Source organism: Plectropomus leopardus, chromosome 21 (genome assembly GCF_026936395.1).
Source record: "Plectropomus leopardus strain MGB_pleo_1.0 chromosome 21, ASM2693639v1, whole genome shotgun sequence".
Taxonomy (NCBI): domain Eukaryota; kingdom Metazoa; phylum Chordata; class Actinopteri; order Perciformes; family Serranidae; genus Plectropomus; species Plectropomus leopardus.
The window spans coordinates 8,566,424-8,583,044 of NC_142196.1; the positions used below are offsets into that span (position 1 = coordinate 8,566,424).

At 38.3% G+C, this 16,621-nt stretch overlaps 2 protein-coding genes across 8 annotated transcripts in view; both read right to left on the reverse strand.

Annotated features, from left to right (window-relative positions):
• The window catches only part of olfm3a (olfactomedin 3a), a 51,251-nt gene extending 44,814 nt beyond the window's left edge, over positions 1 to 6,437 (reverse strand). Inside the window, exons 1-2 of one of the 2 annotated variants that reach the window (XM_088072239.1) lie at positions 6,254 to 6,437; positions 4,446 to 4,521 (exon numbers count right to left, since the gene is read on the reverse strand). Coding sequence is in view for 1 of the 2 variants with exons in the window: in XM_042510448.2 (XP_042366382.1) it covers positions 4,446 to 4,472 (27 nt within the window). In the remaining variant the exon portion in view is untranslated. The remainder of the gene's footprint in view (positions 1 to 4,445; positions 4,522 to 6,253) is intronic. The other variant, XM_042510448.2, reaches the window with a different exon arrangement.
• A 6,862-nt stretch (positions 6,438 to 13,299) lies between these two features.
• The window catches only part of col11a1a (collagen, type XI, alpha 1a), a 93,635-nt gene continuing 90,313 nt past the window's right edge, over positions 13,300 to 16,621 (reverse strand). For all 6 annotated transcript variants that reach the window (XM_088071958.1, XM_042510329.2, XM_088071962.1 and 3 more), the window contains 2 exons: positions 15,388 to 15,621; positions 13,300 to 14,801 (listed from right to left, as the gene is read on the reverse strand). In XM_088071958.1, coding sequence (XP_087928084.1) covers positions 14,655 to 14,801; positions 15,388 to 15,621 — 381 coding nt within the window. In that variant the 3' untranslated portion in view covers positions 13,300 to 14,654. The remainder of the gene's footprint in view (positions 14,802 to 15,387; positions 15,622 to 16,621) is intronic.

The window sequence follows — 16,621 nt, forward strand, 5'->3', positions numbered from 1 at the left end:
GAAAATGCCAATCTCCTAGGTAGAATATTTTCCCTCTCTGAATGTGACAGGACTTCAAATGGCCGTGATGTGAATAAGGCTGGAGAGGAGATGTGGGCTAAATATCAAATCCATCAGAGGCAGGTCGATAGGTGTGACCTTGTGTGGAACATTCTTTCTAACTTGTCTCGGAGGGAACACATTTCTCATGACTGTGACAACAGAGGAGCATCATTTAGGAAAAAAATGGGATGGTATGTATTCCTCTCAGATTCTGATGGCTTTCTCTTATTCATCTAGTGGTGTTCAGATCTTTTACTTGAGCAAAAGCCCCAACACTACTATACTATATAAATACTTTATTTCAAGGAAAAGTCATACACTCAAACATTACTCAAGTGGCTGTCTGACTCATAAGATGAAGACTGATAGAGTACACAAACTCTTTTAGCAGCTATATTTCTGCAAGCCACGGATACTTTTGTTCATTTTATAGCAAAATAGTTATGATAATATGTATATGATCTGACTTTGGGAGGAGGACAAGATGGCGCGACGTGTGAGACCTGAGCAGTACGGCAGCCAAACTGCAGGCCACTGCGTACCACTGTTGAGAACATAGACTGTATATCAAGATGGACATTACAGCTCCCCCAAAGTAAAGCTGAAACATCTCAATCGCCCCCTGGTGGCTGGCTGCAGTACAGGTCATAAAGCCACCCCCACACCTGATTGAGAGCTGTGTATGTTAATCCAGGCTCTCGTTTCCAATGTGGCTGCTTGCAGCTGGTCAGACAGGTATTTTGGCATGACGTCCCCCCGCTGGGGAGATCACTACTGTGCAGACTGGCTTCAAATGAGATCATCAGCACAAGATGGCAGCGACCGTATCCTGGCTTCACTTAAGCATAGGGGTATGTGGAGACGCATCGGCCATCTCTATATACAGTCTATGGTTGAGACCAACAAATAAAACGTGTTCTTTTTTTAAGAGACATCGCAGCATTTCTAGCCGTGATATCCTAATCAAAACCGGGTGTTTTAAACCAAAGAATAACTTAACAATTCCTAAAAATAACCTTGTGGTTTTTGTATCTAAACATAACCACACAGTAACTACAACATTGTTGAAATGTTAAGGAATGAGATTTAACATATCCACTACATAATAATGTACAGTTTTCACATGTCCTTAGTTTAAAGATACTTACAAAGCCAACATTTATTGTGGTGATTGGGTTGGTTATAGAGCATGCTGATACAAGTCTGCTATTGCCTAGTCCACCAAAACTTTTATGTAAATTATCACAAGCCAGAAAGATAATTAACCACCTCAAGATTTATCATATACTCTTTTAGGCAAATGCCTCCCTGAAAAGTAACTTGTAACTTCAATTGATATATAGTAAATACATGTAGCCGAAATTGTACTTAAGTACAGAACACTAGTTACTTTCCACCACTCCATCAATCTCTTTCACCTTAATGTTAATTAGTCAGTCAGTCATTTTCTGTCACCGCTTGTCCTCGTAAAGGTCGCGGGGGAGCTGGAGCCAATCCCAGCTGTCATTGGGCGGAAGGCGGGGTACACCCTGGACAGTTCGCCAGACCATCGCAGGGCTGACACATATAGACAAACAACCAAACACACTCACAGTCACCTTAATGTTAATTATATTTAAAAAAATAAATAAATAAAGCAAAAAATGAAACAAATTTTCAGAAAATTTGCAAAGGAAGATGCAGATGAATTCTGCCTCCATCCACTGCTGTTATAAAATTTATGCAGACACCAACCTTTCCACCTCATTGAAGCATAAACACACTTTAAATTCCAGTTTTATACCACTCAGGGTCGTCATGTGAAGTCTGACAAATTCTCATAAACAGAGGCAGATGAAAACACACTTATTGTGCTTTACACCAGTACAACACGACACACTCGAACACCACAAAGAATTTAACCATAAGCACTTAAAGAACTGCAAATACAAGAATGGTTCATGATGACAGGAGATGAAATTTGACAATAGTTGAAACAGATAATGTCAGTGGCACAGTATGCAAATTTGTAGCTGTATTAAGGTATAAAAACAGTGACATGAAAATGTGATTAAGTATACAGCAAGAGAGACTGAATGAGTACTCAGAAGAAAAGCTGTAAAACGTGGATGTGCTGTTACCAAACCAACCATAACCGAGTTCCACTGCTCATAAAGTATTTACTCTTGAAACCCTGGCTTTATCTGTTAAACAAAAACTGAGAGAGCAACAAAAGAAGAAATGGAATGCTGGATTAATACACACATACACAACTAGGTAATTGCCGCACCAACTAACGACAGCATTTTCAAAGAATTAATAATTCACAGAATCAATTATGCAGCCACTCAAACACAGACAGGCAAGGTCTGCTTTGAAATCCATAACAACCTTAAAATTTTCTCTTTCATAATACACCCACACCAAGCAGGTGCCAGTATAACTTAAGTATTATTTCTATAAGGAGAATAACTTTGAGGTCTTGTTTAATACAAATGCAGTTATTCTCGACATAGTCAGATCTGTCTTGCTTATTTATTTAATATGAACACAAAGACCTATCCCCTCTTTGTGCTGCTACATTCTCCCTTTCTTTCATTTTCCTGAGATCTACTCTTCCCTTTCGAGTAAAGCAGTGGCTTTTGAAAAGCCTACCTGTTAAATGTTTTAACAGGTGCTGCCAAGATCTATTGTGCAGTGTCTTTCCCGCCCTGTGAGATTTGCCTCCCTTGTCCTTGGCTGGTAAACACAATCTTCACGCTTGTCCCTTACCTGCTATTTAAGAGCTCACCGGCTCACTACCTCCCGGGAGATGCACTAGAATTTATTGGTAGGGAGGTCAGAGAGCCTGTTGTCCTGTTCAAGATTCATTGCCATGCACGGATACAACACCTCGTGTGCAGGATGGGAGAGTGCAGAACAGAGCTCATCTGAACTTATTCAAATGAGAGCGTGTCTTTGAAGCATTTCATGGGGTGAGCTTTGTTATGGGTCCCGGTGGATCGGCTGTTGACAGTCTCTCAGGTTTTCTAACGAGGGGAGCCTTGGCATGTGCCTTAGGGCTTGTTCACAATCACTTGCTGTGCCTCTCTGATCACTCTCTCCACTTCTTTATCTCCCCTTTTAAATACGGCCTTGAAGTCCACTTGAGGATTTTGAAAGGCAAACACAGACCAAGACCATATACACTAGGTACCGGTTCAACGCTACCACAGGGGTGTCATTTTGTCCACTGAATCATTAATAGTAGTGCGAGGTTTTTCTGCAAGGATGTTCAGAGAGTGACTGATGCCTGGAGTCCACTCTGACTGCGACAGTGGATTCAGAAAACTCTTCCATGCCTCTATCTGACAGGTTCTATCTATCACATGATTAATACTGCAGGCACTGGGATATTAATATTACTATTTGATGATATAGTGCAGGAAGAAATGATACTAATGATTAAAAATCAGGGAGCCATTACATTTAAGAGTAATGATAAGGATGTCTGTGGCTTTCTTCTGAAAGTTATAGTTCAACATTTAGGGAAATTTGCATATTTGCTTTCTTTCCAATAGGTGGGTAAGGCGTTTGACACAGCAGTGAGCTTAGCTTGTGCACCCTGACCTAAGACCACAGCTGAAATATCAAAATGTAATTTCTCAATAAGAATGGAAATATACAAATAAAAGATTAAAAAAAAAAAGTACGAAAAGAAAATAATTTTAAACGTGTCATCCAGGACAATGGATACCATTATATAGAGTAACCGGGGTAGATAATTGCTATATGTGACTAAAGTGTTATCCAGTATGACAAAACTCAATGGGGCAGTTGTTTGAACCACCAACAGATATCTGCCACCTTGAACTTCAATTATGTAAATTAATATTAAATAAAAACATTTGCAAAAAATCAACATTATATGTGTTGTATGTATATGTTTTATGCCAAATGACACAGGATTTTATTCCCCAGTGTACCGATGAGCGACTGTTTGGGTCTTCCTGATTGTCAAACATTCTGTCTGATAACCAACTGACAGTTTTCGGACAAAACGCTCCATTGCATAACAATCAACTGGATGACATTTTTTTGTAATATTTAAATATGTCATTGGTAACACTCATACATACATGCATGTGGCAGAGAAACTGGGATTTATGTGATTTTTAACTATTTATGTAGCTGTTTTGCATTTCACCATGACAGTTATCCGGTATGATATTTGTAACTATAATGTCTAATAATTCTTAAACTTTATAATATCCTCGAAATGTTTTCATATCATTTGATGAACAGAGGTTAAAAGACTTAATAAATAAACATTTTCCTTATTTTTACTTCATAAAAGGGTTTTGGACAACAAAATTGCACATCATGTCATTGGCCCATAATGCATTCAGATTTACCCGCTTGAAGACAAATTGCTGAGTCCCTACCTCTGTTGGGTCCTGAATTCCCGACATGTCTCCATTCCTCGATTACTTATATTCCTGTGGTCCGTTAAAAGGTCCTCTAAAAAAAAAAAAAAAAGAAGAATGAAAAGGATTTTACATAAAGAATTTATCCAAGTTGTAAAAACTGTCATGTGAAGTCCAATCTTACCAAACTTTTATCATCAAACCGCAGTTCAATATTCCTCCTTCACCTCGTTAGGTATGCGTGGTTTTGCTACCTTTTTGTCTACAAATAAAAGTGTTCTGAGCTGTACAGTGTATTTCTTACCCCAGCACAGCCCCTGGAGTACAGCATGTGCTCCAGTTTCGAAGACCAACAGGCTTTATATCTTTGTTGTCACTGTGTTACAAACTTTTTAGGCAGTTTTCTCGAAATCACGGCTCACCGACAGTCATTATGTAGGTTCATGTGAAATCTTTTGCTTAATATTCAAAGCAAAAAAACTGATATCATTGGAAAGTTAACAATCACCTCCTTCAAACAGTGTTGCATGAAGCAGATTTTTTTTTTTTTTTCAATTTAGATTTTCATTTATAAATCTTGGGGGGAACATTTTGAGCATAGTTGAATATATATATATATATATATATATATATATATATATATATATATATATAATACGGCCTAGACACATTTTCTCTCTGGACTACATGTTTCAAAATTCCTAATATTTAATTTTGAATGGTGCTGGACATCCAGTTGTGTCTTTGCCAAACATCCACTTGTCCCCCCGCTCCTTCATTAGCTGCCACAAACACTTTACCAATGGATATGACCTCGCTATAAAGGTCCCTCCCATCCAAGGATTTTATCAATCTAAAATGCAGCTGCAAAACTATCCTGGTACTTTTTTGTCATTCTCAGCCTCTCTGCACTGGTGATCAGTTCCTGCTTCCCCAGGTTTGGGTGACCTCAGCCCTTGTAGTTTGACCTGATATGATGACACTGTCACATCAGATGCACATTTAACAGACATCTTTTTTTTCCCATATGTTTTCTGACAGTGACCTTATCATTAGGGATGTAAACCCCCAGTTTCATCACAATACAATACACAATATATTATATCATTCTAGTGTTTCCATTAACTTCATCTATATGTTTATTTAAATACCTGCTTGTTTTCTTCTGTGTTTGTTGGGCCTAAGACAAATTTTCACCCGGAGGGACAATATAGAAATATTCTATTCTGCTCTTTTCTATTCTATTCTATTCTTTGGACAACAATTTTTGTTATTTGCCCATACTACAAAGTCTGACATGAACCGTATTAGTACATTCTGTTACAGAAGAAGCTACCACCTCTTTGTTTTTGACCATAAAAAATAAAAATGCTTAAATAATTTTAAGAATTATAAACGGTTAAGGATAGCAAAGTTTACTTTAAATTTATTCAACTAACACATATTAAACAGCACATAATTTAACTTTCAGGGCTTTCTGGAGGAAGGCCCATCCTGGAAGAAATGTTTTCAATTTAACCAAAACCATAACTTTTTCCCTTTAACTTCATTGTTATCTGTCATATAGCTCTGAAGGTAAACTTCTCCTAAAAGCCATAAAACATGGATTTACGACGGGACACTTTCACTACAGTATAAAATCCCGCTTAATAATTACTGTCAAGGTTCACAGACAAAACAGCTGTTTTTTGCTCATCACACATCGTTAGCTTAAGCACTTTCACCAGAGACAGTTAATAAGTATCTTTGCTTTTACATTGCCTGAGTTAGCCTAGCAGCGACTTTAGCTTAACAATTTACGTGTATTATTTACACTTCTTACTCACTGTTAGTTTGCCTCTCCCGACAGACGAGCAGGGTTGAATTTCTGCCTGCATGCGCGTTTTTTCAGTCTGACATTGTCGAAACAGAGTAGCTAACGTCGCTATGTTGCTAACTGAAGCTATCAAATTTAGTAGCAGCCAGTACAACGTCATAGACGGAGGACGTTTAGACGCGTCACCGCAGGAGCGACACAGGTGTAAATAATGAAATGAATGATGGTGGCTGAATTCCATTTAGCTGCTTTGATCTCGGGAACTGGTATCATGCATGCTTGCTCACTGTCACTCTGGCTGGAGCATCTAAATGGAACAGAGCCATGATTACTAACACCTGTGTTTACTCAGTCAAAATGCCTTTTGTGAGACAAACCTATAGTTTACCTAAAACACATGCTTTGTCTTCTGACCCCTCTTTTCTCTGAAATCACAAATATTTCCACACTGCTGATTTATTTCCAATCATAAAAAATAAAGTATCTTCACATACTTCCTCTTTGCCACTGGCCATCATTTGTTTGAAGGTGTTTGACAAAGACTTTTCAAAATAAAGGCATATCCTAAAGATGATGTTATGGATTGATGTTTTCTCTTTGCATGATTTAAATTTGGTGTTGATCACTGAAACAATACGTTAATCCAGATGGATGGATCATTTCAACCCTGCTTATTATTTGCTGCTCAAAATTTAAAACACGTAGCCTAGGGTTAAGGTAATAGCAAACTATTTAAAGACTGTGTTTTTCCTCCCCTCCTTAACCCATGCCAGGTCAGCTGTTTTCCTCTGCAAGTCTTCATGCTTAAATTAGTTAACCATGATCTTCTCAAATAACACTGGACAAGAAAGCAAATAAGTGAGTTCCCCAAAATGTCAAATGGTTCCTTTACTGGCTGTACTTTCATCCACGCAGTCCCAATGAACCACAGAGTACATAAAACAAGTTAATCATATCACAAGTGATCTAAAATAAGGATAAATGTTTATCTGTGTTTAGCTGATGCTGTTTTAAGTTAAACATTTTTTTCCATTTAGAACAAAAGGCTCAGGTGGCGAGAGGGAAATTGATTTAGCAAAATTGCATATCCACTTCCTAGATAATCCCACATACCTTTGTGCTAAACTGCTTTTTATGCACCGTTTTGCAGATGATGCCCCTCAGAATGTGATGAGACCGTTACGGTGACAATAACAGTGTTTTTGACATTTACCTCACATTTCTGTTTTCTCTTGGCAGGAGTTTAGAACTTGTTTGGGATCCTTATAAAGGTTTTCTCGAGAAAGGTGCATAAATAATCTGCCTCTTAGCTGCCTGATTAGAGCCTTGCTTCAAGACTGTGAGCTGAGGGCCTTGACAGATCCTGCCTGAACAGAAGAAATTCTGTAGGGCCCCAGAGCAGATATGTGGCACTGACATATACAAATGTAATTGTCAATTGTTATGAAAGTAATTTCAGCTCTCTGGCTCCCTACAGTAGCTGATCAGCTCCTTCATCTCCTCTGTAGAGAATACAGTAACATCAGGCTGCTGGGGTTGCTAATTAACAGATTCACAAAAATAGCTTAGAGCATGTTACATCCGTACACCCCGTGTGCTGAGAATGGATGTGACGGTAACAGAGTGGATGGAGTCAAGGAGGAAGATCATTCCCCTGGTGCCTCCCAGCCAGTCAGTGTATCGAGCAGATTTCCCAGGGTCCTTTCTGAGGGGCTGCGTGGGGCTGAGAGCTGGGATCGTGCTTTAAAATGATTGCCACTCAATCCCTATCTGTGCTGACCGAGCACTCTGCCTGCATGTTTAATGCACTGCTTTGGGTTGGTGAGTCTTATAGGAATAGTAAAAATGAAGAGTACATGTGGCGATAAACCATCTGTCATGAAGAGATGCTGTATGTGTGCAGCAGCAGTTGTGAAGTTGGATCAAGTGTATATGGATGGTTTTGAATTTGGTGCAGGGAGAGGCATGCATCAGTGCATTTGTGAGGGGAATATATTAATGTCCACAATGCAAGTTTTTAGTGTTTTAAGGTGGGGGAATGGGGATGGGGGGTGTTTGAGGCAACATTAGAGGTCTATTAACCCTTTGAAACCTGGATCAACATAATTTTTCCTGTGCCACATTCAGATGCCTTCATGAGTATTAAAACCTTTGAATCCTGAGCAAATTGCTTTCTTTTGAAAACACAAAAAAAGACAATGAGCAACTTGGCAAGAAATGTTCTGAAAATTGGAAAAAAAAATATTTATATTTAGAAAAATAAGAATAAACTAGGATTTTTTTTTCCAAAGGAAAGTATTATCTAGTTATTTGTATTAGTAAGTAAGTATTAAGTATTAGTTATTTTTATTTCATTTTTTTCCAGGTAAATTTTGTTTTTTGCAAGTTTTGGGGTTATTTCCTCTGTAGTTGCTCACGGCCTTTTCACATTTTTTTTTTTAAGAAATCAAGTCAACTCAGGTTGCAAAGGGTTACAATGAGTTCAAGTCCTCCTATATAGGAGAAAGATTAAAAGACATTGCTTTGCATCAAAATTCACCTTTTTTTTTTCGAGGCATGTTCAGACCAGCTCTGGTCAGCAGCATCACAATTCAACATCAGCCCTGATTGCCACCAGAGAAAACTGTTTGCATTAGAGCTTAAAAGCCTCCACTCAGCTATTTACCTTGTTTGAACTAGAGGAGCCAGTGCTGCAGTTGGCCGACGCAAGCCCACTTTTGTGACTGCTCCGACTGACAACTCCAAGTCTCCCAAATATATTCAGTTAAAGCCCTTTTAACTAAATTGCATTTATTTGGGGAACGTCATAAAGAAAATTATTCTTGTTCGACTTGAAAACAAAATTATGATAATTGAGTAATACAAAACATTTAATTAATTTTCCAATATACTTTCTTGGTGTGACTCAGTAAGCCATCAACACCCAGCACAAAAGCACTTCGGGCTGTGTGTGTTTGCTGCTGACATTTGAGGTTTTTTTTCTGCCCCTCTTTATCACTAATTGCAAATAGCCGAAATTACCTCTTGAAAAGGTGACATGAGGATTCTCAAATGGGAATAACATCATAGAAAAATACACTCATATAGTCATTCTGAAGTTGGTAGGTTATGGTAGAGAGGTTATTTTTGCGCAATCAGACAGTGACCTCACCACCGTCTACATAATAAACCACAGTGGCTTCAAATGTTTTACCTGAAAAAGAAAGAAAGACAGAAAAACCTCTTGCTGCAGAATGTGAATTATTAACCTGTTCTTACCACCAAAAGCATCCACACATGCTCAGCAGAGAGCTCTGATTTGTTGTCTCTCTTCTTCTCTGTCTAGTTCTACCTAAAGAGTAAGCTGCACAGACAGAGTTAAAGGACCAACACCTGCAAACCTGATAAAACACTGAATTCTAGCAAAATAGCTTTACGTTGGGATCCAAATTATATTGGAAAAACAGATATTCTTTACTTTTTACATCTTTTTAGCTAACTAGCAGCATGACTCTAGTAAAGGCAAAGTCGGTCAATCTGTCCATTCCACCGCTTTGGTCAACACTAAAATATCTCAACAACTATTAGATAGACCCCCATGAAAAAGGATTTATTGTAATTCTTGTTATTAAAACTTTTTTATATTTGGAACAGAGAGGTGGCTGTTTTTTAGTGACTCATTCCTGGTTTTCATCTAGAGATTGTGCCACAAAAAGCAATTATTTCTTACCAAGACATCACTAGGGACTGTGCCACCAAAACCGGAAATTTAAGCCAAAACATGTTTTTTGTTGTTTTTTTTTAACCTTCTGTGCCTCGACATAACCACACATTAACCAGGGCATTGTTAAAATGAAAATTTTCAATGTATCCGCTACATAATAACAATAATAACATAATAATATATCTCTTTAATGTTTGCAGAAACAACACATTAATTCCAGAGGCTGGGATAGCATTTTGTGCATGTTCATATGTGAAATCAACTTTGACCTGAGACACTTTCTGTAAAAAAAAAGGCCTAACACGATATTTCTGTCTCAAGGTGATTGTTTCTTTAGTGAGTCCAAATGGAGCTTTGCTGCTCTCTTGTCTCAGATGAGTATCTCAGCTGCACTTAAAGCCCACTGTGACTGTCAGGACCCTGCGTGCTCCCTGGGGTGCTGCGTAATCTTCTCACATCCTCTGATCCAGAGGATGGTGCAATTTGGACAGGCGCGAATGGGTTTTCTCTCAACTATGTTGGGCCAACTGGGAGTGTTGCTGAAGACTAAATGGTCCCTGGGAGTGATGTCCTTGTAATTATGTACATACTGAACACTCAAGTAAAACAAACAGGCAGTGGTTACAGTCAATATAACAGAGCTTGACTGGGGTCAGCGCAAGAGTCTGAAAATGTGTAAACCGAGAATAGAAGTGCCGTAGTTTTAAGGTTTGACCAGCCCCCTGTGTCAAATTGGTGATCTGGGCTGAAGCCATCAAGGGACACAAAACTATCTTGTATTTGTTGCTAACAAGCTTTTTTTTGTGTGTGTGTTTCTGCACCAGACTCCTCAGCCATCCGTCAGTCAAACAGTGGTAAAGTGACGATTTTCCCATTGATTTCAATAAAATATGTATTTTTCAGGTGGCACTCTTTGTCTGTTCCAGTCATGTTGGTTTCTTCTTTCTCTATTTATTCTAAACAATCCAGAACGGTAAAAGAAAAAAAAAACCAAAACACTTCTGCGAGCTGTCACTTATTTATATGATAATGTAGGAGATTATTACTATGATCTTCCACAACAACTCAAAGAAGTTTGATTGCTTCATTTAAATAAATTGTACATCCTGAATATGTAAAAAGACCCATTAAGGATGCAAGAAAACTCCTGAGACAAACACAGTATTTGTTAAAGGACTCAAAAGCAAGTTGAAAGTAACATGAGTGTGGAGCTGAATTCTCCTCTGAAGCCACGGGGAGGATTTCTTGATTGTTTTTTCTTGTGTGTGCGGTTCCACATGAGTATTCTCTTTGGTCGCTTCTCTACAAAGACCCCCACTCCAAAGAAAGAAAGATAAAAAGAAAATACAAAGTCCATTTCTTTTGCTGCTCAGCAGAGACTTGTCAGTTGTTATTATGTGGATTTCTTTTGCACTCTTCGAGGAGAAAATAAAAGGTTTAGCGGTGGTCAATCCTTTGAAGTGACACAGGCCATTGCTAACATTTGTTTCAAGGAGGCTCAGCAGGGCTGAATACTAATTAGGCCTTCTTTTTTTTCTTTCATAATTTCAAGGAGAGAAGAGAAGTTGCAGGATTTCAGTGATCTGGCTGTAACAATCTGCACAGTGGTAATAGAGTCATAGCCTAATTAGAAATACTCTGGACACTAAAGATGAATTCAATGGATTTTTTAAAGATAAAGGGACAGAGATGAAAACTTGAAGCTGTCATTTGACATTTCAGGAAATTCACTGATTCACTTTCTTGCTGAGAGTAAGATGAAAGGTGATACCACTTTCATGACTGCACACTAAATATGAAGCTACAGCCAGCAACTGTTATCTTGGATTATCATAAAGCCTGGAAACAGCTACCCTGGTAGGTAACAAAATCTGCTCACCAGCACCTCTAAAGCTCACTAGTTAACACCTGATTTTTTTTTTTTTATTTAACCAGTGAGTTGACAGAGGTTAGTAGCCTTCAGGACCAACCAGCAAATGAGAAGATGGCATCACACTGATTTAAATTTTTGATGGGGACGTCATCTTGTGAGGTATCGCTGTGCTTGCTGCATCAGTCAAGCAATGGTATTTGAACAAACTAACCAGGATAAACAACATAGATCCATGTGGAATTAATTGGCTGGAATTACAACTTCAGAGTTCATCACGTGATGCCATGGGGCCCAAAAACACTTTTTCCAAAGGATTTACATTGTGACAGAGACGTCAGTAAATCAATAGCAGGATCTTATCCATTTGGTCAGATAGCATTTCAGAAGCCTAAAAGGGCCACATGATTCAATCATTTTATCCCCATTCAAATTAGCAGAACTTAACTGCTCGGCTGTTAGAAGTTTTTAGTGCGCTTGCTTTATGGGTACAACAATGTGGGTAATTTTATACCCAAGAAGTCAAAAGGAGCCCCTCCTGAAACATTAAATCTAGCTCTCTGTATACATCCATGGGTAGAACCCTTCAAAGCTCCACACCAAAGTAACAAAATGCAGTAGGTTGTTTATAATTCTTTAAACCAATCACAAGCATCTTGGGCAGCACTTACCCCAGAATAATATTCATGATATTGTTCTTGCAAACTATTGTCTGGAGGGAAGCTGTTTGGACGGAGACGCGAGTTCCGGCATTATAATGGCGTAATTCCCACAAAAGAAAACGCCACATTAGAAATTAAAAGACATTTTAGCGTCTAGGTCGCTAGCTTGGAAGTTGTTGTTTCACTACAGTGTTAAAACTGTTTGGAGAAAGGTCTGGCTATGCAAAACTAGTTTCACATAGTGAAAGGGGTTTTGACAACAGGTCCAAGATAGGCGGCCAACAACAGACTTTACACCCACAGGCTACACATCCTGTGAGCCAGACTTCACACGCAGTTCTTCTTTAAAGAAGCAATCAAAATGGTCACAGACAATACCAAGGTGATAAAGAATATTCAATCTAGCTCCATAGCATAAATTAAAATTGAAAATTCAAATGGAAAGGTTTTTGTCATAGAAAAGAAGTCGCACATATGCAGAGAATACTGCACTAAAGTTTCTCTCCTCTCTGTTGGAGCATTTACATCCATTGTGCATAACAAGCCTTGATGCTTCCCTCTATTTGTATGAAAAAACACGTATCCGGTGGAGTTTAATGGCTTTGTGACTGTGTGTGCTTCCTGAATAGTCAAACACTTATTACACTCAGATACATAGTGAAATGTAGCGCAAGTCCATGGCTATTTCTTCTCAGAAGGACATGGAAATAAGCAGCAAATCTATATGAGAATTTTAAAAAGCATGTTTTTTCATTCTTTCTATGACAAAAAAGCAGACATTTTATTCATGTTTCCATTCATGTAGTCAGAATGAAAGGAAATTATTGTAAGATGGTACTTTATTGGTTTCAAGAAAGATGGAATTGCACCAGCCCAGAATCTTAGTTGATTTAACATATCCTTGATTAAAGCATTCGACATGTACAGTAGGTAGATCTACTCCAAAGTCATCTTACACAAACCATTGAGACATTCAGTTCACTGTTGTTTAGAATCCAGTTTTTAATATTTAAATGAACTATAAAAAGCACATTAAAACATTTTCTCATTTTAGTTACAAAAATGGGTCACCTAAAGGGCTTCTCATTGCATTCACAGAAGGATTTGAACAGTGGATGTCTAACAGTTAACGTATTTCTCTCTTTAAAAAAAAAATCCCCACCCAAAATATATAAACTTAATTGCTTAACCAAGGTATATACAGGGCATAACATCCTTGCATCTTACAGGTTATCAAGAAAGTTTGAGGTATACAACCGAAATAAAAAGCCTGTCAGAAAACAAAACAGAAAAAAAACAACAAATAGAATTAAATAAAGGAAAAATGAATGCCATGATTGCCTCCTACTAGCACAGGATCACAACATTAGTGGGAGATGTTGCCGTATACATGTTGGTGTGATACTTCCAGTTGTTTCACCTACGGTCACAAGGGCAAAACAGCAAATAACCTCAAGCTTTGGACTGTCAATATATACAAAGGGAATACAGTCTAATTTAACAATAGAGAATTGTTTGAATGCTCACTTTATTTGTATCATGACAAATACACAGTATGTGTGGAACAAAAAAAATTATAAATTTATTTGATTGAATGATGTCTTTAACTTACACTGTATATCTTTGAACCAACATTGAAATTAAAGAGCCGGAAGCAGAATCTGATACACATGCAAGTTTTGAAAGTGGATTCAGAAATAACAGTATTGTACAAAATAATAATTACAGTTTTTTTTATAATTATCAAAATACACCTTCTTTCTTAGCACCTCTTTATATTTTTTGTGTGTTTTGAACAAGCACCATTGTAGTCGTTTTCATACAGCACCTGGAGAATCCAGAGAGGAGGCCTGTGTCCCCTTATGTCGCCTAACCCCCTCTCTTGGTTACCTCCGATTCACCCTCCTCTGCCACGCGTTCAAATGTCCTTCACCTTTGCTCCATAACGTGGTTAAGTCATGTGGTTCGAGCCCTACAAGGGCAACAAGTATTTTCCTGGGTTACACGTACATACATGGAAAGACATGTTTGCTACACCATCTCTTATTCAAAACTTGCATGTGGCATAGAAAAGGGTGGGGGGCTAGAAATGGGGTTTGGTGGTACCCAAAACGTCTCAACTTGACTTTCTTTGCTGGCCCCATCAAGTCCTTTTTTTTTTCTTTCTCATTTTTATTTAGCCAAGGAAGCAGACGGGCCCAACTTCAAACCCAAACTTCTGGTTAGGGTCCCCAAAGTCAGTCAACATGACATCGATGATTGGAACCTGATCGATTTTGGGAGTATTAATCTCCATCACAGTCTTTCCATAGCCCTTCCTCGTCTGCAACAAGAGAGACACAGAGAAACAGAGGAACCAATTAGATGAGCAAAAACTTTTTGTCACATTTCAAACAGCACAAAACCTCAGTCTATTCATTTCCTTCAGACCTGAGCTTCTGGGATAACCTTGCTAATGGGTGTCTGAAAAGAGTTGAGCTTTTAGACTCATTAGCTGTCATCAAGCTACAATCACAGCTGTCCACTCGTCCTTGTTTCACAACTAATGTGATTTAATTTCAGAAATAACAGTTCTGTTCGGAAAGTGCCAAAATGATGAGAAACTGATTCAAACCATTCGACGCTTGACAGTTCTTCAACTTCTCTTAGAAACACTACCGGACTAAATGTGTCAAGAATGAAGCTTAATTTTTGATGGAAAGAAGCTTTTCTCATTTTTCATGAATAGAGCAACTTAGCTAGGTTAGGCCATCCAAAAATCTAACTTGAAAAACAAATTTGAAAACAGCAAAGAGTGAATACTGTAATTTTACTTTTGAATCACTCAGTCATTTGAGAGGTGCCTGCCACAGACTGACTTCATCCACTCCCTGCTCATTACACCAACAGTAAGCGTGTGCCAGGCTTACCGCACATCCGTCTGAGAGGGCCTTGATGTAAGGGTTATTGTCAAAGGACATCTCCTCATCGTTGGCGCCCAGGAAGCGCAGTGCCTTGTCGTAGCTGTCGCTGGTGACGTCGTGCCACGCCACAGACTGGTGGCAGCTGTAGGTGAAGTTTTGCCTGGCCGAGGCTGTCAGTAGTTTGAGGAAGGTCATCTGTACCATGTTTATTGAGTTTCCATCAACGTCAACATAGGAAAGCTGTTGGTGGGCAAAGAAAAGGGTCAAAGGTAAGACACACACACATGAATCCACATGTAGATTTATTTGTTAATTGAAAAAATGAAAGAAATGTTTAAAAATATGCAAGAACAGTCATACATAATAATAAAACAATGAGGAATAAAAAACCAAAAAGAAACATTTTGCACTAAAGCACTGCGATAATCAACATTGTTACTGGGAACTAACCAGAGATGTTTTATAAATGATAGACGGGACATATGCTAGATCCCCAGTAGCCAGCTTTGTATCCTCATGAACATTTGGTCTCATTACTGAAACACAGAGCAAGATGATGATACTTAGACTGCCTGATTAAGTATATTATAATAACTGAATTTGTGTGAAATGAATTGTGAAACATTTTGGGGCCAGGGAGAATTGAAACAGAATTCTGTAAATAAGATTAAGTCTGTAATTTACAAATGTTAAAAGCAAATAAAAGATTTAAATTTTATTTCTATGAGAAGAGGCAGCTTATCTGAAAAGTTTCTTTGTACCATTTAGAGTTTCTTTAAATGTGAGGAGAATGTGCTGACCCATATAATACTGAAGTCATTAAGGTAAGGAACATTAAAAACATGAAATACTGGCTGATGTAGAAATGCAACTGTAACAATAAGACAGAGTTTTTCCAGTTGATAAACAGAAACCACTTAACCCATCTAATCACGGAGCAGCATGGTAACATTAACCCAAGTTGCTCTGTCGTCATTACTAACACTACTGAATGGGGCCACAGAGCTTTCATCTAAATCAACTGCTGAGGAGTCACCAGAGGACATGTTGCATCACATAAAAGCCCTCTGCTCAACAAAGGCATATTTGCTCAAAGAGTCAGGCCAGACTGACATCTGCTTAGATGTATTCAAGTGTCTCGTCAACGTCCCCAACCCAGAAGAACAATATTTCACAGCTAGGGGATTTCTACACTTCGGCATCAGCTAGTCTTGTGCTACTGTAATTCATACTCTATGAC